Here is an 18148-nt window from a genome sequence, read left to right as displayed (position 1 = left end):
CGCATCGCGTACGCATCATAAATAAAGCGGTCTTCCAGGGCTCGGAACCGGTATTTTTTAATAACCCCGAAATAGCACAATATTTATAATTATTTTATGCTCTTTACGTAGGACTGAATCATGAATTTACTTAGGTAACGACTTAGTATTATTAGGTTGTTCCTTTAAAAATGAAATAATATACCAAAGAACGAAAAAGAACGTAATAATACCGGTATTTTTGTATGGAGCAAATACCGGTTTCCGTCCCCTGGTACATTTGATACGGTTCCGCGCGTCGCTGGTGTGCTAGCGGTACATCGCTATCTAGGTGCATAGCAGCTAGGGCTAAAAAATAAATAAAAAAAGGGCTTGCAACCGGATATCCGGATAACCGTTTTGTCCGGATATCCGTCCAATTTACTATCCGGATTTAGATGAGGTTGGTATCCGGGTAAAACGAATAATTCGAATACCATTTATGACAAAAATATCATTCCAATTTTTAAGAAATTCGTTGAAAATAATAACGTAAACTATGTCGATTGATTTATTTATTTATTTGGATACATTTTTAAGGTATAAAAACTGTTTATTTAAGTATTTCTCCTTATTGTCGACTACTCCCTTATTGACATTGGAAATGTCTTTTCGTTCGCTCCAGTATACGGTCCGATTTCACGAAAAAGTGCGATCCCCTTATATCTCGGAAAGTTGTGAAGATATGATATTAAAAAATAGGCTCAAAAGACGCAAAATTACGAGAGCTGTAAGGTGCAAAAATAATTATTCGAGAAAGTCAAAAACAAAAAAAGTTATGGTCGAAATAGTGAAAATAAAATTCAATTTTTTCCGAATTTTTGATTTTGGTGCTCGATAATTTGGAAACAAAGAATGATATCAAAAATTTGAGAAAAACGGCTCTGGACAATTTAGTCAGCTACAATTTGAGCCTAAAACAAAGACGATCGGGTTAAGGGTTTGCCCTGTAGCCTAACCTTAAAATAGTCAAAAAGTCAGAACGACATTTTTCACAGGACATTTATGACTTCATGTTTCGCAGAGTTCGTTATCGGTGTTCGTTGTGAACTATCGGGAGGGAGAGGGAGAGGTCAGAGGTCAGCTACAATTTGAGCCTAAAACAAAGACGATCGGGTTAAGGGTTTGCCCTGTAGCCTAACCTTAAAATAGTCAAAAAGTCAGAACGACATTTTTCACAGGACATTTATGACTTCATGTTTCGCAGAGTTCGTTATCGGTGTTCGTTGTGAACTATCGGGAGGGAGAGGGAGAGGGAGAGGGAGAGGGAGAGGGAGAGGGAGAGGGAGAGGGAGAGGGAGAGGGAGAGGGAGAGGGAGAGGGAGAGGGAGAGGGAGAGGGAGAGGGAGAGGGAGAGGGAGAGGGAGAGGGAGAGGGAGAGGGAGAGGGAGAGGGAGAGGGAGAGGGAGAGGGAGAGGGAGAGGGAGAGGGAGAGGGAGAGGGAGAGGGAGAGGGAGAGGGAGAGGGAGAGGGAGAGGGAGAGGGAGAGGGAGAGGGAGAGGGAGAGGGAGAGGGAGAGGGAGAGGGAGAGGGAGAGGGAGAGGGAGAGGGAGAGGGAGAGGGAGAGGGAGAGGGAGAGGGAGAGGGAGAGGGAGAGGGAGAGGGAGAGGGAGAGGGAGAGGGAGAGGGAGAGGGAGAGGGAGAGGGAGAGGGAGAGGGAGAGGGAGAGGGAGAGGGAGAGGGAGAGGGAATAAAAACTTATACAAACATAAAAAAGAAAAAGTGCCACGAAATGGTCTCACATCAGCATGTTGCTGGCGGCTGCTAGCAGATAGCTGATGCTGAACCCTGGCAGTACCTAGTGGAGCTCGGGTTTAATACAACATAAACACACGCTGTTTTGGTCATCGGACTCGTCTCGATGAGCACTTAGGAGAGTAGTACCCAAGATAGAGCTGATGCTGAACCCTGGCTGTACCTAAAGGAACTCAGGTTTGTTGCAACATAGGCACACGCTGTTTTGGTCATCCGACTCGTCTTTATGAGCACTTAGGAGAGTAGTACCCAAGATAGAGCTGATGCTGAACCCTGGTTGTACCTAGCGGAACTCAGGTTTGGTGCAACATAGGCACACGCTGTTTTGGACACCCGATTCGTCATGATGAGCATTACCCAAGATAGCTGATGCTGAACCCTGGTAGTACCTATTGGAACTCAGGCTTGGTGCAACATAGACAAACGCTGTTATGGTCATCTCTCGTCGCGTCAAACTGCTGTCAAGAAAATTTCATATCTTGCAGCAAATGGGCCGCTGCCGATCACCACTTCTCGAGTTGACTACGGATTTGCCGTGTAATAATTTTCTTGTACTTTGAACATTAATATATCCTGCGTATTAATCGAAAAATGAAATAATATGTACCTATACTTATGCGCCACGGCGACAATTATTCAAACTTGGATACGCGTGTGGAAATTTTGCAATTTGTTTGTTCACATGCGTTATGTCCAGGATACTTGTGTTAGTCTAAGAATAAAATAATTATCATTCAACGTTGTAGTTTTATTTTGTAACTTTTTCCTTATCCAAACTTTCTCGTCGCTCAGCGACAATATTTTTTCGAATTCCGTAGATTCATTTCCAATGTGCTCGATAGTCGTGTGAGGCACGAAATCTGTGAATTTTTTTCAACGGGTCCGTCGGAGGAGAACTTCGGTTCGTATTAAGGCCAAGCCACACCGGATGCGTGTGCGTAGACGTGCACGTGCACGTACGCGTCCCGATGCGTTGTATAATACGAAAACTCATACGAGAGGACACACCGCTTGCGTGACGTGTGCGTGACGTGCGCGTACGCGTGACTTGCACGCAACGCAGCTCCGACGAGACAAACCGGCTGCGTGCTGCGTGCACGCGTCCACGCAGCGGAGCGGCAACGTCGCTTCGTTGCGTGCAGTGATGACGTTGTGTTTAACTGCGTTCCCTATGAGAGGGCGAACCGAGCAGGTTCGGACACGCACAGCTCGGTGCTGCATAGGTGCTGTGCGTGTACACGCGCAGCTCGCTTGTATTTATTTACAACTCGGCCGGTGCGCGTGCTGGTTTTTAATATGGATTCAGTGATAAAGGAAAAACTAATTAAAATCGTTCGTCAATACGAATGTATATTTACAACATAGCACAAAGATTACAATAAATACGTCTTCTAAAAACTTAATTTCGCCTGTGGGAACAAATCGATGTTAGGTATTAACGATACTATTGGAAAACAAGGTGGTTGTATTGTGAACTATTGTGCGTCGGTGAATAATATTATGTACTCTCAATTATCTCGATTCAAATATGAGACATTTTTTTCCTCTAATTGCAATGGCGGCATTCTGCTGCTTTACTGCACGCATTACATTAGTAAAGCTGCTTCCATTTGCAACGGGAGTTATAATAACATGATGTAGGTACTGTCGCAGGCGTATTTTATTTTACTGCACGCATGACTGAGCTGCAGCGTGCGCCTGCGTGGCGTGTGCAGCACACTGCGTGGCGTGCGTTGCGTGACGTGCGCGTCACCCGGTGTGACAGGGGTGCTGCGCACGTCACGCAGCGCACGCCACGCAGCGTGCTGCACACGCAGCCGGTGTGGCTCGGCCTTTAAACTGCCGAACGAGATGCAGTAGCTGTTTAGCAGATATGATAAGAAAGTTTTGGCATTCTGCATTTGAATAAATCTGCAATGAAAACCTTGATTGACCTTAAATTCAATATAATATCTCAACAAGAAGAGACTGTCTCAACTGTTAGAAGACGTATTCGCGCGGTTCTCTAAATATCATCAAAACCACGGCCAGTACTATACGTCAATAAGACGCCAATTTCTTAACTGAAGAAGAGTTTGACTAGAATTATAATTCATGGTTGTAAAATTTACATGAAATAACGCCAAATATCTTGTGATCATCTGAAGTAGCTTAAGAAATGAATTTTCGCAGCGCAGGCTGCCAGTGCCAATATTAAGCGGTGCGATGGTGGGCCAATACAAATTTTAATGTTGGCTACGGAACGAACCTCATCCCAACGTTTTCCCTACCGTTGGCACCGTGGGCCCCAACGAAAATGCTACTAGGGTAATAGAGTTAAGTATTATAAATGTGATAAAATTAACATAGGAGATGAAAAAATGCGGGTTAAAATAAGATATATATTGTTCGTAATTGCCATTACATGCCCATGGGACTGTGCATTTTGGTTCTTTTTTTAAACGCAGTTGCACCTCCTGGGCTATAATCTGTCCCCAAACATAGACCAAATCCTACACCGGACCATGCGACACAACTGAAAACCGCCGTGTCGCCGAAATAATATCTGCACCTTGTCAACCTGGTTGACAAGGTGCAGAAAACCCTAGAGTAAAAGCAAACCGCTCTATGTGCGTTCCTTGATGTTGAAGGTGCTTTCGACAATACGCCCACAAAGACCATATTCAATGGTATGAAATCAAAGGGAGTAGACGAAACCACCAGATGGGTACATAGCATGCTCTCGAACAGAGTAGCCACTCTGACCATCAATACTATATATAGAGCATGAATTTTATACCACTAAAGGGTGCCTACGAGGAGGCGTTTTATCCCCACTATTATGGACCCTAGCAGTGGACCAACTTCTTGCAATCATGTCAGGCCAAGACTTTGATACACAAGGATATGCCGACGACCTTGTAGTCATCGTCAAAGGCCCTTGCCTCAACACAAAATCCAACCTAATGCAAGGAGCTCTAAACACAATATTCAAATGGTGTAGAGAAAATGACTTGTCCATTAATCCGAGCAAGACTGTAATAGCCATTTAACCATTCACAAGAAAACGGAAGCTCGATAAACTCACAAAACCAAGACTTAATGGACAAATAATACCGTTCTCGGCAGAGGTCAAGTATCTAGGGGTCACCTTTGACCAAAAATTAACTTGGAACCCTCACCGGACAAAAAATTATACAAAAAGCGAAAATGGCCATGTGGTCATGCTGTCGAATGGCAGGAGCAAAATGGGGCTTAAGACCCAGATTGCTATGTGGTTATACACAGCGGTAGTGAGGCCAATTGTCACCTACGCCTCCGCAGTCTGGTGTAACAAAACCAGCCAAAAGACAGCAATAGACACTCTAAACAGCCTGCAACGCACGGCTTGTTTAACAGTAACAGGCGCCTACTCCTCGACACTGGGAGCGGTCCTAGATGCGCTGCTGGACATCATATCACTCCACTTGCAGGTGCAAAAGGAGGCCAAGCAGTGCGTCTACAGAATATGCACGCTAAACAGGCCAAAATGGCGCTCTCAGGCATTAACCAATCTAAAGGCCTGGGTTTTTGCGAATAGAACCCTTAGCATGCCTACTGATGACACGCACACCGAATGTCATCTCACCAAACTGTACACAGTAGAAATACCTTCTAGAGACAAATGGATCAACAACCAAGTGTACGTCGAAGAGGGAAGCCACATCTGGTATACAGATGGTTCCAAGAAAGGCAATGATGTAGGATGTGGGATCTATGGTGAGTGATCTAAGCTCAGAGCTAGCGTCAGCATGGGTACACTGGCCTCAATCTTCCAGGCAGAAGTCTTCGCCATCAACAAATGTGCGGAGATCAACCTGGATAGAAACCAAAGACACCACCATATCTACATCAACTCAGACAGCCAGGCTGCTCCGCTGGCACTAGAATCCCTTGAGTCAAACTCAAAACTAGTCCAGAACTGTAAATGCACTGGCTTACTCCAACAAAGTTACACTTAGGTGGGTACCAAGGGACTCCGACATTAACGGAAACGAAGAAGCGGACGGAAGGCTAGGCGGCTAGAAAGGGCGCAGACACACCCCTGGTCGGCCCAGAACCGTTCTGTGGAAGCACAAAACGAGATGCATATTCTACTTAGAAAAAAAAAGAGCAATCGATTGGTAGAAGTTCGTTAAAGGAAAATAACACTCGAAAGCTCGGATCAAAGGGTTCAACAGCAAAACTGCTAAGGAGCTTTTAGGACTCAAAAGGCACAAAACCTGCGCGGTGACCAGAATACTGACTGGACACTGCAAGTTGAACAAACATATGTTTCAAATTGGCAAGAAACAAGATGCGACATGCAGGTTCTGTCAGGAGTCAGAGGAGACTGCAATGCACATTCTCTGTTCTTGTGGACCACTAATGTCAAAAAGAAGTACCTACCTAGGGCGACACGTAGTGCAACCCTATGAGGTACAAAACATTACGGCCCAAAGAATCTTCTGAACTTTCTGGATGCAACGGGCATTAGTAATGAACTTAAAGGGCCGTCACAATAGATCAATGCTGGTCAATGCGACACTCAAAGGCCCACAACACCACAATAATAATAATAATGTCCCGCGGGGGCAGCTTGTGGCGAGCTGACGGTGAGTGGCGACACCGCGGACCCCTATTCCAGAGGGCCCTGTCATCTGGCCCTCGCCTCTGTGCTTGCCTTGATTGGCCGGCCAGAATGGAGTCGCAAGAGCGGGACCTATGCTCCAGGTTGGAAGTGTAAAATGTCATAACGCCGGCGGCCTGCTGAACGGATTATCGGGATCTGGCTACCGCAGACTCACCTCTCGACAACCTCACAGCCACTCCAAAGTGTTGCCCTGTTGTCGCACTGTGCGAGCGGCCATTGCGGGGCCCACTCAATGAGTTGGCGAGTCACCACCTGTCATTTACAATTTTGAGACTGATTGTCACGGCAGGTGTCCGCTAGTCTCTCCCATAGCCCATTATCCAGTCCATCCAACTTTCAAATCTATAGCCCATGACCTTAGTTCCCATCGCAGCACAAAAGTGCTGCACTGCAATAGTCTTTGCACCTGGCGGGGACCATCTCCGGATGTATCACATTGTGCGTTCGGGAATAGTATCCACCACATGTATCCCTTGCTTTTAGATTAAAGTGCCTTAAAGGGCCTCTGCGCTGTTGGCTTCGGCCCCATGTACGCCTCCCAAAGGTCCGGGACCCCATGGTCCCGAGATATGGAAAAGACATACAAATAATAATGTTAATTTTATCACATTTATAATACTTAACTCTGTTGGCGAAGGTTTTCCCAACGTCTTTATTTATACCTATATTTAATTTATATTTGTATATATATATATATCACGTCCAGAAGTAATTTATTAATATTATAATATATATATAATAGTAATTTATTAGTATTTATTAATGTAATCTACAACCAGAAGAATAACAACTTATCAGAAATCATCTAAACATACTTAAAAATCCTAAACGCTGCATACCGCTCTTACAACGCAGGTACGCCGCGCGACACAAAAAAAATTTTTTTAACAGAGTTATGAAAAAAAAATTTGGACAAGTTTACTATTCTGTATAGTAGGATAACTGGGCTATTCACAGGAATTTTTTTCTAGAGCAAATCCTCATAGTTTAATTTTTTTAGAGGATTTACGAAAAAAAAAACTAAAAATTTTTATTTTAATTTTGAATTTCTTGAATTTTTTGTATGGGTGAGTGAAAATTTAGTCACAGAAATGAATTCTTCATCCTCGAATTACACGAAAAAGACACCAAACTTGATATAGTTGCGAGATGTATGCAGATATAAAGCTTAGAGTGTGGCGCGCCGGAGGCACTTTTCCCCGCCCTCCCCTGCCCCCCTGCTGGGGCCTCTTGGCAACAGGGCTTAATCAGCTCAGATCACCCCCAGGAACACCTGTTCCAAGCGGTTTGCTTTGTCTCCAAAATGCAATGTGGTGGACCTTATGAGGTGTGACCAATGTGGTGGACCTTAGGTGAATCTCCTGCTAATAGGGGTCTTTAAACAACATTTCTTGATAAAGTGAATCATTTCGGAAATTATCATTTAGAAAAAAAAAAGGTTTTTCCTTCTAACTTTTGAACCATCTGTCCAAAAAATATGGAAAAAATCATGAAAATAGTGCTTAAAAAACTCAATCATATAAAATTTTAAAAAACTTGAAGCCAATTATGAGTTATCGCTAAAAATCTTCCCTTCTTATTTTAATTAAAAGCCTGGCAACCCTTATTTGTGGCCGGATTTTCGCAGGCAACCCTATACCATTGTATTTGCCATCATTTTGATGTATAATTCAAGCGTCAGACAGATGAGTGCAATTATCGATATAAAATCACCTCTTTAAACACGGCAACCACATAATAGTGACCGGAAAAAGATAGGCAACCTAGATGATTTATGTTGTACAAGTTGTATACTTTCCATTGAAACTTATTTCGTTAGGCCCCATTCGCACGACAGCTTAAAAAGCGTTGCGTTAAAACCCGACGTTGGCGCTTTTTTACCGTTTCCAATATTTGTGTTCATATGAACGCTTAAAAATCACTTGTGAGTCGTACTGCCACGTACGCATCTCAGCAAAGCCATACTTTATTTGCTATTACGACGTATTATTTGAATATAGCTTGAATATTTCAGGAATTTGTAAGCATAAGTTGACATTTTTAAGGTGAAACTAATAATAATCTTGACGATTGACACCAAAAATTGACACTTGACAGCCAACTGACAGCAGCGCCGGCGCTTTTTCAACGCTTGTGAGAACAGATACACGGATTTCCGTATGGTCTATTCAATTTGACGCCAACGCTCAACGCCGAAAATCGAACAGTGCTCGATAAAAAAGCGCCGCGCTTTAAAACCGCCTTCGTGTGAATACATACATGGTTATCCATTTGTGTCATTCAAACGCTTTTTTAACGCGCGTTGAAAAAGCTGCCGTGCGAACGGGGCCTTAGTCAGACAAATCGGTAAAATTTGCCGAAAATATTTTTTTTTTTTTTTCAAAAATTTATTCAAAATAGCCTTGACCATATTTCTTTAGGCAACCCAATTTATTTATGTTCTGGAACATATTTTCTTTCATATTTTCATAGTTTCGTCCGTCAGACAGAATGGTGAAGGTCGACCATATGTGGGATCTCCTACTATCAGACTGACTAAACCCGGAATAAACTCCAAAATGCTCTATGGTATGCTAAGAGGACGCAATCAGCCTGGCCGCAGTGGCCGCACACGAACGGAATTTTCATTAGATTTCCGTACGGAAAACAGGTGGGAACGGTACGTCGCTCTACAAATGCATAGCGCTGTCTCGCTTGCACACGTCATTCAGTAGCAATAGACAATCGCAAGCCTCTGCGTTCGTCTCATGTTCGTCTATTTGCCTCTCTATCGCTCTATCCAGACGGGAACAAATTTTCGCCAATCTGATTAAATTGTCCGATCAAATCAGGCCGTGCGGACTCAAATGTATTAAAATAAAAGCTCGACTCCAACGATTTTGATAGCACACTCAGAGCAAATGTTATTTTAAACGTCAAACTTCTATGAAATTATGACGTATAAATAACACTTGCACTGCGTATGCTATCAAAATCGTTGCGACTTTTTTTGGTCTAAAGCTCCCTCCAGACTATGCGCGTGAATCGCGGGCGAAGCCGCGAACGCGAGTGTGGAGTCGATTTCGCTGTCTGCGAAAATCGACTTCACACTCGCGTTCGCGGCTTCGCCCGCGAACACCCGCGATTCACGCGCATAGTCTGTAGGGGGCTTAACTCTACTCTGGTGTGTATGGCCAGCTTTAGGCATAAATGTCATTTAGAATTTGACTATCTGTAGTATGTGATTGGGTTCGGTTGTGGTTATAACAATTTGTGAATGTTTTTTTTTTCTTTGGTGTGGTTTATTCAACATTTTAATTCAAATTAACTTCTTACACCTATTTACAATACATTTCTAGAAACAAGAGGGCCAAAGTAGCATAATTGTACCGATTGAAATGTAACATTTATATACAAAGTTTATATTATGAGTAAACCGCACATTTAGCATCACCAATCAAATATAATGTAAATAAGAAATTAACCTCTTGGAATAAACAATTACACACCACAGTACTTTTAAATATGGATGTAGATTTGTTACGGCCGGGCACAGTGCCTATTTCCCCTGATACAATACTGTGGTTCGAGTTTTTGTTGGACCAAAAACTTCTCAAGGAACATCTACAATACCCTAACCCAGGTATATGACGCTTTAACTTGAATATGAGTGAATTGCCTTTAAAGCAAGAATTACACATCAATTAGGACCTGGGTCAAATTTTCATTTTTGTGTCATAACATATTTTAAAGGGAATTAAAATGTATGACAATCATTTCTTAAATTTTCAGAACCATCAGCTACCGATTTGATAGTAGAATTCTTGTCGGTGGACACTAGCAATGGGATATGGAATGGTCGGTCTAGTGAGCGCGTGCTGGAGCCGGATGCGCCCCCCACGCCACCTTCCTCACGCAGCCCCCAACAGCCCGTTATCACAAGGAAGCAACTTGCCCTTAAAATACTTGCACTTAAAATTGCATCCACTCTTAATTGGAATTTAGGTAAGTCGCTAAAAAAAATGTAACAAAGTAACCATAAAAGTGTTTTTAGTATCATGCAATTCCTTAACTAATAAATAATAATACACTGTTCTGTGATTTGGTTCACTATGAAAGAAGGAAAATGTAAAATTACTAAAAAAATATTATTTTTATAAGTCGGAAAATGTTACAACAGTAGATATTACAAAATGAAGCTTCACAATTTATTAAAATAATCAGAGAGCCAATTAAACAGGCAAAGTATACCAAGGAGTAAGCCCAGCTTACCTATAAAATAGACTTATGTAAGAACCTTCAACTTGAGATGTACCTTTGTAAAATAATGTTAGTTCATCACAGTTCAATCCATAAATCCCATAATGTTATATGACAGAATCCAGAATAAACACATATTGTTATGCTTTCAGATACTTTTGAGGCAAAATTGACACCTGTTATTCAACAACAACTAGTGCAAGATTTGGTCTTCATGGCTACTGATGGTGTTTTCTCTGTACCACCACAGGTATTCCTATAATATTTAATAAGAGTGATTGATATATAGAGTTTGTGCGGAAAGAGAAGAGTCGTGGAATGTATGGGGCCCAACCCAATACATTCCACAACTCTTCTCTTTCCGAACAGACTCTTCGTCAATTCTTTTTTATATGGTTGTTAAACCAGTGTAATTATTTTAGGACATTTCTATGAACATGATCAACAAGCCTCATGTACAGTTTGCATTGACTCTGTACCACCGCTGGATCTTGAGGTTTCCAGTAAAAGCTGCTCTCCAAGCAAAGTCTGCCAAGCTCCCATTTATACACCAGTAAGCTAAATTATTATTATTACAATATTAGGACATTTCTATTTCATAAACTCAAACATTTAATTATCAAATACGCCACAAGGGCACTTTTATATGGGTCATTCCATAATAAACGCTACCAAGGGTTCAAAAATGAAAACTGGTTTAAGAAGTCAACACTAACCTATTTCCATAGAAAACATACCAAACCTTCATGTCAGAAAAAAAAACCGATAAAATGTATTTTTATGGTAGCTCCTGTACAAAATAAATATTTTTTAATTTTTTTCGCATTTAATCCTGTGATGTGGGGTGTCGTTGGATAGATCTTTCAAAATGAATAGCTGTCACCATCAACCGTTTTTTGATTAAGTGAATATTTTCGAAAATATTTGCATTGAAAGAAAAATAATTATTATATCTTCGAGAAACAGTTTTTATTGTTAAGATAATGTATTTTATATTAATTCAGCATTTATTACTTATGTTTTTAATCGAATTTATTAAAAAGACAATAATTTCAATAAAATGAGCCATAACTTCATATAAATCTGTCTTAATTTCGTACTCGTAACACCCGAAACGAACCATGAGTACCACCCGAAACAGGTAATTTATTTTATTAAAATTAATTAAAAAGTGATACTAAGTGTTACTTCAGTGTTTCAGTAGACTATAAGAACTATTATTACTTGACATAAATAAAACTGGAGGTTACTTGACAAAATTCGCTAAATTATGCATTTTGGTACTGATGGTCAGAAGCTATAGGCCAATTCATGTAACGCCCGAAACAGCTACTTTTTAGTGATTCTCTCGTTATTGCTCTTATAATTTAATTATGTGTGTACAGGAAAAGAAAATATTATCAAAGTAGTAGTTATTGAATCAATAGTTATAACCTCCTAGTTCCTGTTACAATATCGAATAAAACCTTATTTTATGAGTGCAAGTGTAACAACCGAAACGGTGGAATGACCCATATGTAATAATATTGACATTTCTCTTACAGCCCAGGTATACCTCTGGAAAATGGCTATACCCATATAAATTCAAACTTTGATAAAATTTTGAGAATGAATGAAAATTCACGCAGCCAAAGCATTAAATACTTGGAGGAAGTCATTGCATATTACGATTCTCAATTCAGTAATCAAGAGAGCAAACATATCAAAGTTCCAATTATGGAGACTTTTGTACACCTAACTGAAGATACTGACGTCATGGCTCACGATTGGGACGCTGGCAATGTTTACGTTAGCCAGTATGAACTTCTAATGCAAATCCATTTTGATCTCTGCTACAACCACTTTTTCTATGGCCAACATGAGAAAGCTAAAAAACACATATTGGGTTGTAGAAAAAACCTAAAACTGCTTGAAAGTGAAGTAAACAATAAAGGTTATGGCAAGTATAATAAAATCCCATGGGGAAGCTTAAACTATGCAAGCGTGTCGGAAGAAGATATTTTGGGATACATAAGAGCCCTCAATTTAGGCCAAGAGTTGTTAGATGAGGATAGGTCTCTGTTACAAAGGCTGCAGGAATGTGTAGCAAATGACTACACAGGCATCATTGCCGTCTTGCAAGCAGACAATTTGTCTAGAGAAATACCAATGATCCACAGACAAGTTGCAGAGCTGGATATACAAGCTGCCGCCTCCACTGGCGCTGTATCAGTGCCCAAAGACCTTGTGATCCGAGTGTCGGCATTAAACGCTGTCAGGTATGCTCTTGAAGGGGGTTTACCGTCCACCCACCCAGATTTTCTAAACAAATTCAAAACCGTCGGTATCAAATTTATCGATGTACTTTTTTGGGCATTAGCTCCGGTTTTGATGTCTACCCGTTTGTCCAAAGATGACTGGGAAAAATTGAGAATGTTTTTTCTACATTTAGCCACCTCGTCTCAATGTAGATTGCCGGTAGACAGAATAGACGAATATTTAAAGAAACACGTAGGTAGTCGTGCGTCGGAAATCCGAGCGAAGCTAATTTGTGACGAACATTTGGAAGCTATTATAAACGATCAGATCAATAGTGATGATGAAAATATGCACATACCGCGCGAATTGCTCGCCGACGACTGGGAGGCGACCGACTTCAAGTACAAGCACGCGCCCGACTTCGAGTACAAGGCCGCGCCTGAGCTAGAAATGGGGCGTCTGAAGAAGCGGCTCGTGGAGGCGTCCAGCGCCGACGACGTGCGCATGTGTCTAGTTAAGTTGGCCATGATGTCGCCCTCCTCGCCGCTGTGGAAGCTGAGCCCTTACTGGAAGCCGATTGGGAACCTGAGCGTACTGCTGGCGTCGCTGCCGCGGGGGTTCCTGCAGGACTTCGGCGTGGTGGTGTCGGGTGCGGCGCGTGCCCGTGCTGAGGCGGGCGGCGCACGCGCAGCGCTGTCGCTGCTGTCGGTGGTGGAGGGTGAGGCGCGCAGCCAGCTGGCGGGCGGCAACGACCCCACGCTGTACCGGCTGTGCCGCGTGCTGGCTTGGGAGGTGCTGCTGCTGCAGGTCAACCTGCTGCTTGCCGAGTGGCCGCACCACCGGCTCAATGTCACGCTGCTGGCCAACAAAAGCAAGGCCGCTATCGCCGCCGCCAACTCCAACGATGCAATCGGCCCGCGATCGCAGGTTTATACTTTTTTACCATTTAATCCTCATATTTACTTAATATACTTTGCGAGTGACTAGCGACTACTACGCGAGCATAATTAAACTCCTTACATTGTGTGTCGCAGGTGGTGCAAGGGGCGTGGCTGTGCCTGCTGAACGTGTGCGAGTGGGAGCCGGGCTGCGCGGCGCAGGCGGCGGGCGCGGGCACGGGCGCTGGCGCCGCCGACGTGGCCGCCGCGCTGTGCGCCTCCTGCGCCGAGCTGCAGCGCGGCAAGGGCGCGCGCAAGTTCCCTCGCCCACTGTGGGACCACGGTCAGTTACACTACAGTACATTCAGAAGAATCTTAATAGAAATAAACCGACTTCACAAAACAGTTCGAAATACCATTTAATTATTTACAACCATAGTGCATCAGATTTTCAAAATTTTCAAAAATATAGTTAGTTTATATTCTGCTCTGATTTCATTTTCATTACTGTTATTGTTTTATTTGTTGACAGTGCTAAACACATTCAACAACAACTTAAACGGCCCCTCGAAACGTTCCATACACATGAACAGCCACCACCACCACGGGCTCCCCAACCACGCCAACCACCACGGCCAACTGGAGCACCGCAGCCCCTACCACCTGCTCCTTCAGGCCTTGAGGGAGCCTCTAGCCATCAGCGTGATGCTCTCGCTCCTCGCTAGAATATACAACGTGATTGTCGACGACTCCTCCCTCGAGCTAGTCGTGGAGTACACCAACCTCTGGCCTAACAACATTTCAAACGTCAATAACTACAACCCAAAGCATATTCTGGAGTCGCTGACAGAGTTGCTGGAGAGGAGTTTGAAACTGTACCCATATAATACTTCTTGGTGAGCTTCTTTTCAGTATTATTAAAGAACAAATGTGGAGATCTAAGTTATTTTTTGTTGCTGCTCTTTTTAACATGGTTTTATGGCAAATAAGGCTTAGACCATCATTTTCATACTTTAAAAAATGTAATTGTTGTAATTGTAAAGATAGCGTAAAGCCAGGAAATTAGAAGGGAACAAAACTTACGGTCCAGCGCGCGAAACTAGCGACGGGAGATATGGCCATCGTCCGGGTTTTTACCTTTTATCTCAATTACTCTGAAAATTTACTTTTGTGGAAATTTTGGTCGTCACGTCCCTCGGCTATATCACTAGCTTTTTTTATACAATTTTATAAAATTTGCCTTTTTTATGAATTTAAACGGTTTAAGTTTTAGTTTGAGTCTGCCCTTGCAAATATTATAATCTACTCGTAGTTTCCGTGTGAATTTTTTCATAGCATGGTCAAAATGTGTAAAAGTTTGACATAATTATCACGTGATTAGCATCCATCAGCTGCCTCATATTTTGTTGTCACCTATTATACCAATTAGTTTACATTTGACCTGCGTGCAGGCTGCGGTTGTACGGCGACGCGGAGATGGCGGCGGGTCGTCACGGCGCAGCGCTCCGGCGCTACCTGTGCGCGCTGGCGGCCGGCTCGTGGCACTTCGCCAAGCGCGCGCCGGACGAGGGCGGCGTGGCGCGGCGCGCGGCGCGCTGCTGCCAGGCGCTCGCCGCGCCCACGCAGGCCGCCGCGCTGTGCCAGCTGCCGGATGACCCGGACTACACGCCCGCGTTCAAGTGTCTCGCCGAGAAGGTACATATACATATTATAACGTCTCTGTCACTCTTCCATATGCGTGCGATATAGAGGCAGATAGCAAAATTTTGATTTACGTTTGTCGCGATAGGCTCTCAGTAGGCCTAGCACAGGAGGGGCGCGAGAGTATCTCGCCCGCTATATAGACTAGCCGTCTTTTACTAACTGTATTAATCTATCTCGCGAGCGAGATACTGTCGCGCCAATCATGTGCTAGCTCGACAGCTGCCCTTATATTGCCAGTCAATTAGGTGTTATAGTCCATCATATATGGCATGCCACTGTCCGCCAAACGGTTGTGCCGGCTGTATACACTCTCTCGCTAAGAGCCGAGTTAAAAACCCGAGCCAATCGGAGAAGGGAGCAGTATATGCACACTCGTTCTCGGCCTGTCTCGGAGTCTCTCGACGATTCAGAATTAGACCAAGAAAAGTCTGCAGCGAATTTGATAGCCCACGCAGTGCGAGTGTTATTTTAAACGTCAAATTTCTATAAAATTATGACGTATAAATAACACTTGCACTGCGTGGGCTATCAAACTCGCTGCAGACTTTTCTTGGTCTAACTCTAGTACAACCAGCAATAGGTTACTTAATAGAGATCACTTGACTGCAGGGTGCCCTGGAAGCCGAAGCTCATATCAAAAACTAAATTGTTCAGGAACATTGAGTCAACATGCACCCCAGCCCTTTGTGAGCATGCTTGCAGACTTAACGTATTAAAGGACTTACAATTTCTCACAGAATTCGCCAATCATAGATATTTCGAGATTCTCCACTTTTTCTAGTGACATAAATGGTTGGCCCAGACAACTTGTCTTATTACGTTTCAGACGGGCAACGCGGCCGACTCGATGGACGCGTACTACGGCTGCCTGTGGGACGGCACGCTGCTCGAGGTGGCGGTGGCGCTACACGCGCGGCGCGGCGAGGGCGGGCGCCGCGCGCGCGCCGTCACCGCCGCGGGCGCGCTCGAGCTCAACGCCAACAACAGGTACATATTGACTACGGCCGCCTGTGGGACGCACTGTGGCCTTAAATCGGCTCTTATTAACGTAGAAACTGAAGCTGTTATTATTGAAATAGATTTTTTTAAATAGAAATGTTTCCTTTAAGTAAAATGAACTCACTTAAGGTTTTATGTAAATCACTTTCCCGCCAGGACCCATTAATTGATTCCACCCTGTATAAATATTGTTTCCAAAGAGGCATTTCCTTTTTTACACTAAATAATGATTTTTGTTGTATGAATGAACAGCGACGACATCCAGCGAGAAGCTGCCGCCATACGGCGCGCACGTCTGCTCCGCGCGCTCACCAACCAGTACGTCTGCTAGGCTGAGCGCACGTACTGCACCATAGGTATGCGGCCCTTTTACTACTTGGTACAACCTGCTACACCTGCCACCTTCGAGTACAATCCAATCGTTCATTCAGATGGTAATCAAACATTAATAGAAATGGGAGGAACCAAATCTCGCAGATTTTTTCTTAAACAATGCTTAAAGCAAGAAATCTTCAATAAATAATGACATCGACGCGCTTAATGTGTATCATTTCGCTCATCATACGATTTGTATCATATATATTTAAAATTCAGTATTTTAATGTTATTTTTGATGTCATAGAGTATTTCTCTACGTAGGAATACATTAGATCCCTTCCCCATATCCATCTTAGAAATAAGTATCAAGTTTTAATTTAGAGCCGAATTACCAACCGTACCGTTTACCTCTGGCATAGTTAAAGGAATAATAATACACACAAAGCCCAAATAATGCAACATATCGCAGACAGTGCATGATATTGTGCAACTTATGATTCATTTGTCTATGCCTCAGATTTTTGAGTGTAACAGTAAGATGGTACTTTGTATTTTTAGTTAAATAAATCAACTATGTAATTTCCGAATGTCATCAGCTTTTTTAATGTATTTCTATAGTTCGTTTTTTTAGCATTAGAAAGAACTTGATAAAAGGTAAGCGATCTTGACATGTTTTTTAATTGTAAACGATTTTTAAAAATCAGTAACTATTACTTATGAAAGCAGAAGAATATAAACGATCGTATTAGATTCATAATTGTTACATATTTGCCGTAACTTATTTTTAAAATGTGTTTTTGAATTAAAAGACACATCAAGATTGTTTACCTTATTTCTAATGCTAAAAAAACGAACTATAGTACTTATAACATTACGCGTAATACAGGGTCACCATGTAAAAGGTAAGGTATTATAATAAACATTATAATAAATGAGTAAATTTTATTATTACCTATGTATTTCTAAACACAAACAATTACTGAAACATTAATTTAGTAGGCACGTTACCATAAATGTATTCCATACAATACTTTTGTTCATTTTGAATACAGAGTGACGATATTGACAAATACTTAGTTTCAATAACACAGTTGTTAAAATTTGCATTTTGGAATTTTCTAGTGACATGCTTTCTATAATTCATCTTTAAGAACCAAAGTGATATAAAATTGAAAGTTGGGCATGATATTACAATAAAAATCAATATTATGATTAGAGATGCACCGGATATTCGGCCCTTATTTTAATATCTGGCCAGATTTCGGATAGAACCATACTATCCGGCCGGATACCGGATAGTAAGTTTTGCTTGATTTCGGAGTAAACATATTGGATTTAGAAACAGTCA

General features: G+C 42.5%; 2 protein-coding genes across 2 annotated transcripts in view; one reads left to right on the top strand and one right to left on the bottom strand.

The window, feature by feature from the left end:
• LOC134804657 (S-formylglutathione hydrolase) overlaps window positions 1-18148 on the bottom strand; it is a 352602-nt gene that overhangs the window by 246003 nt on the left and 88451 nt on the right. The gene's annotated exons all lie outside the window — the stretch shown is intronic.
• Window positions 9678-17380, top strand: LOC134804644 (integrator complex subunit 8-like). The gene is made up of 10 exons (XM_063777750.1): window positions 9678-10046; window positions 10196-10408; window positions 10816-10913; window positions 11086-11216; window positions 12208-13828; window positions 13936-14122; window positions 14312-14675; window positions 15231-15474; window positions 16310-16470; window positions 16735-17380. Exons 1-10 carry the CDS (start codon window positions 9929-9931, stop codon window positions 16811-16813), a joined length of 3216 nt encoding a protein of 1071 aa, XP_063633820.1. The 5' UTR covers window positions 9678-9928; the 3' UTR covers window positions 16814-17380.

Source organism: Cydia splendana, chromosome Z, assembly GCF_910591565.1.
Source record: "Cydia splendana chromosome Z, ilCydSple1.2, whole genome shotgun sequence".
NCBI classification, from domain to species: domain Eukaryota; kingdom Metazoa; phylum Arthropoda; class Insecta; order Lepidoptera; family Tortricidae; genus Cydia; species Cydia splendana.
This window is presented reverse-complemented; position numbering and strand designations above follow the sequence as displayed.

Bases quoted from the DNA above. Each gene is read 5' to 3' on its own strand.
- LOC134804644 (XM_063777750.1), top strand. From the start codon at position 9,929: ATGGATGTAGATTTGTTACGGCCGGGCACAGTGCCTATTTCCCCTGAT. The intron at 11,217-12,207 runs GTAAGCTAAATT...TTTCTCTTACAG, and splicing joins AAGCTCCCATTTATACACCA to CCCAGGTATACCTCTGGAAA. The intron at 14,676-15,230 runs GTGAGCTTCTTT...ACCTGCGTGCAG, and splicing joins TACCCATATAATACTTCTTG to GCTGCGGTTGTACGGCGACG.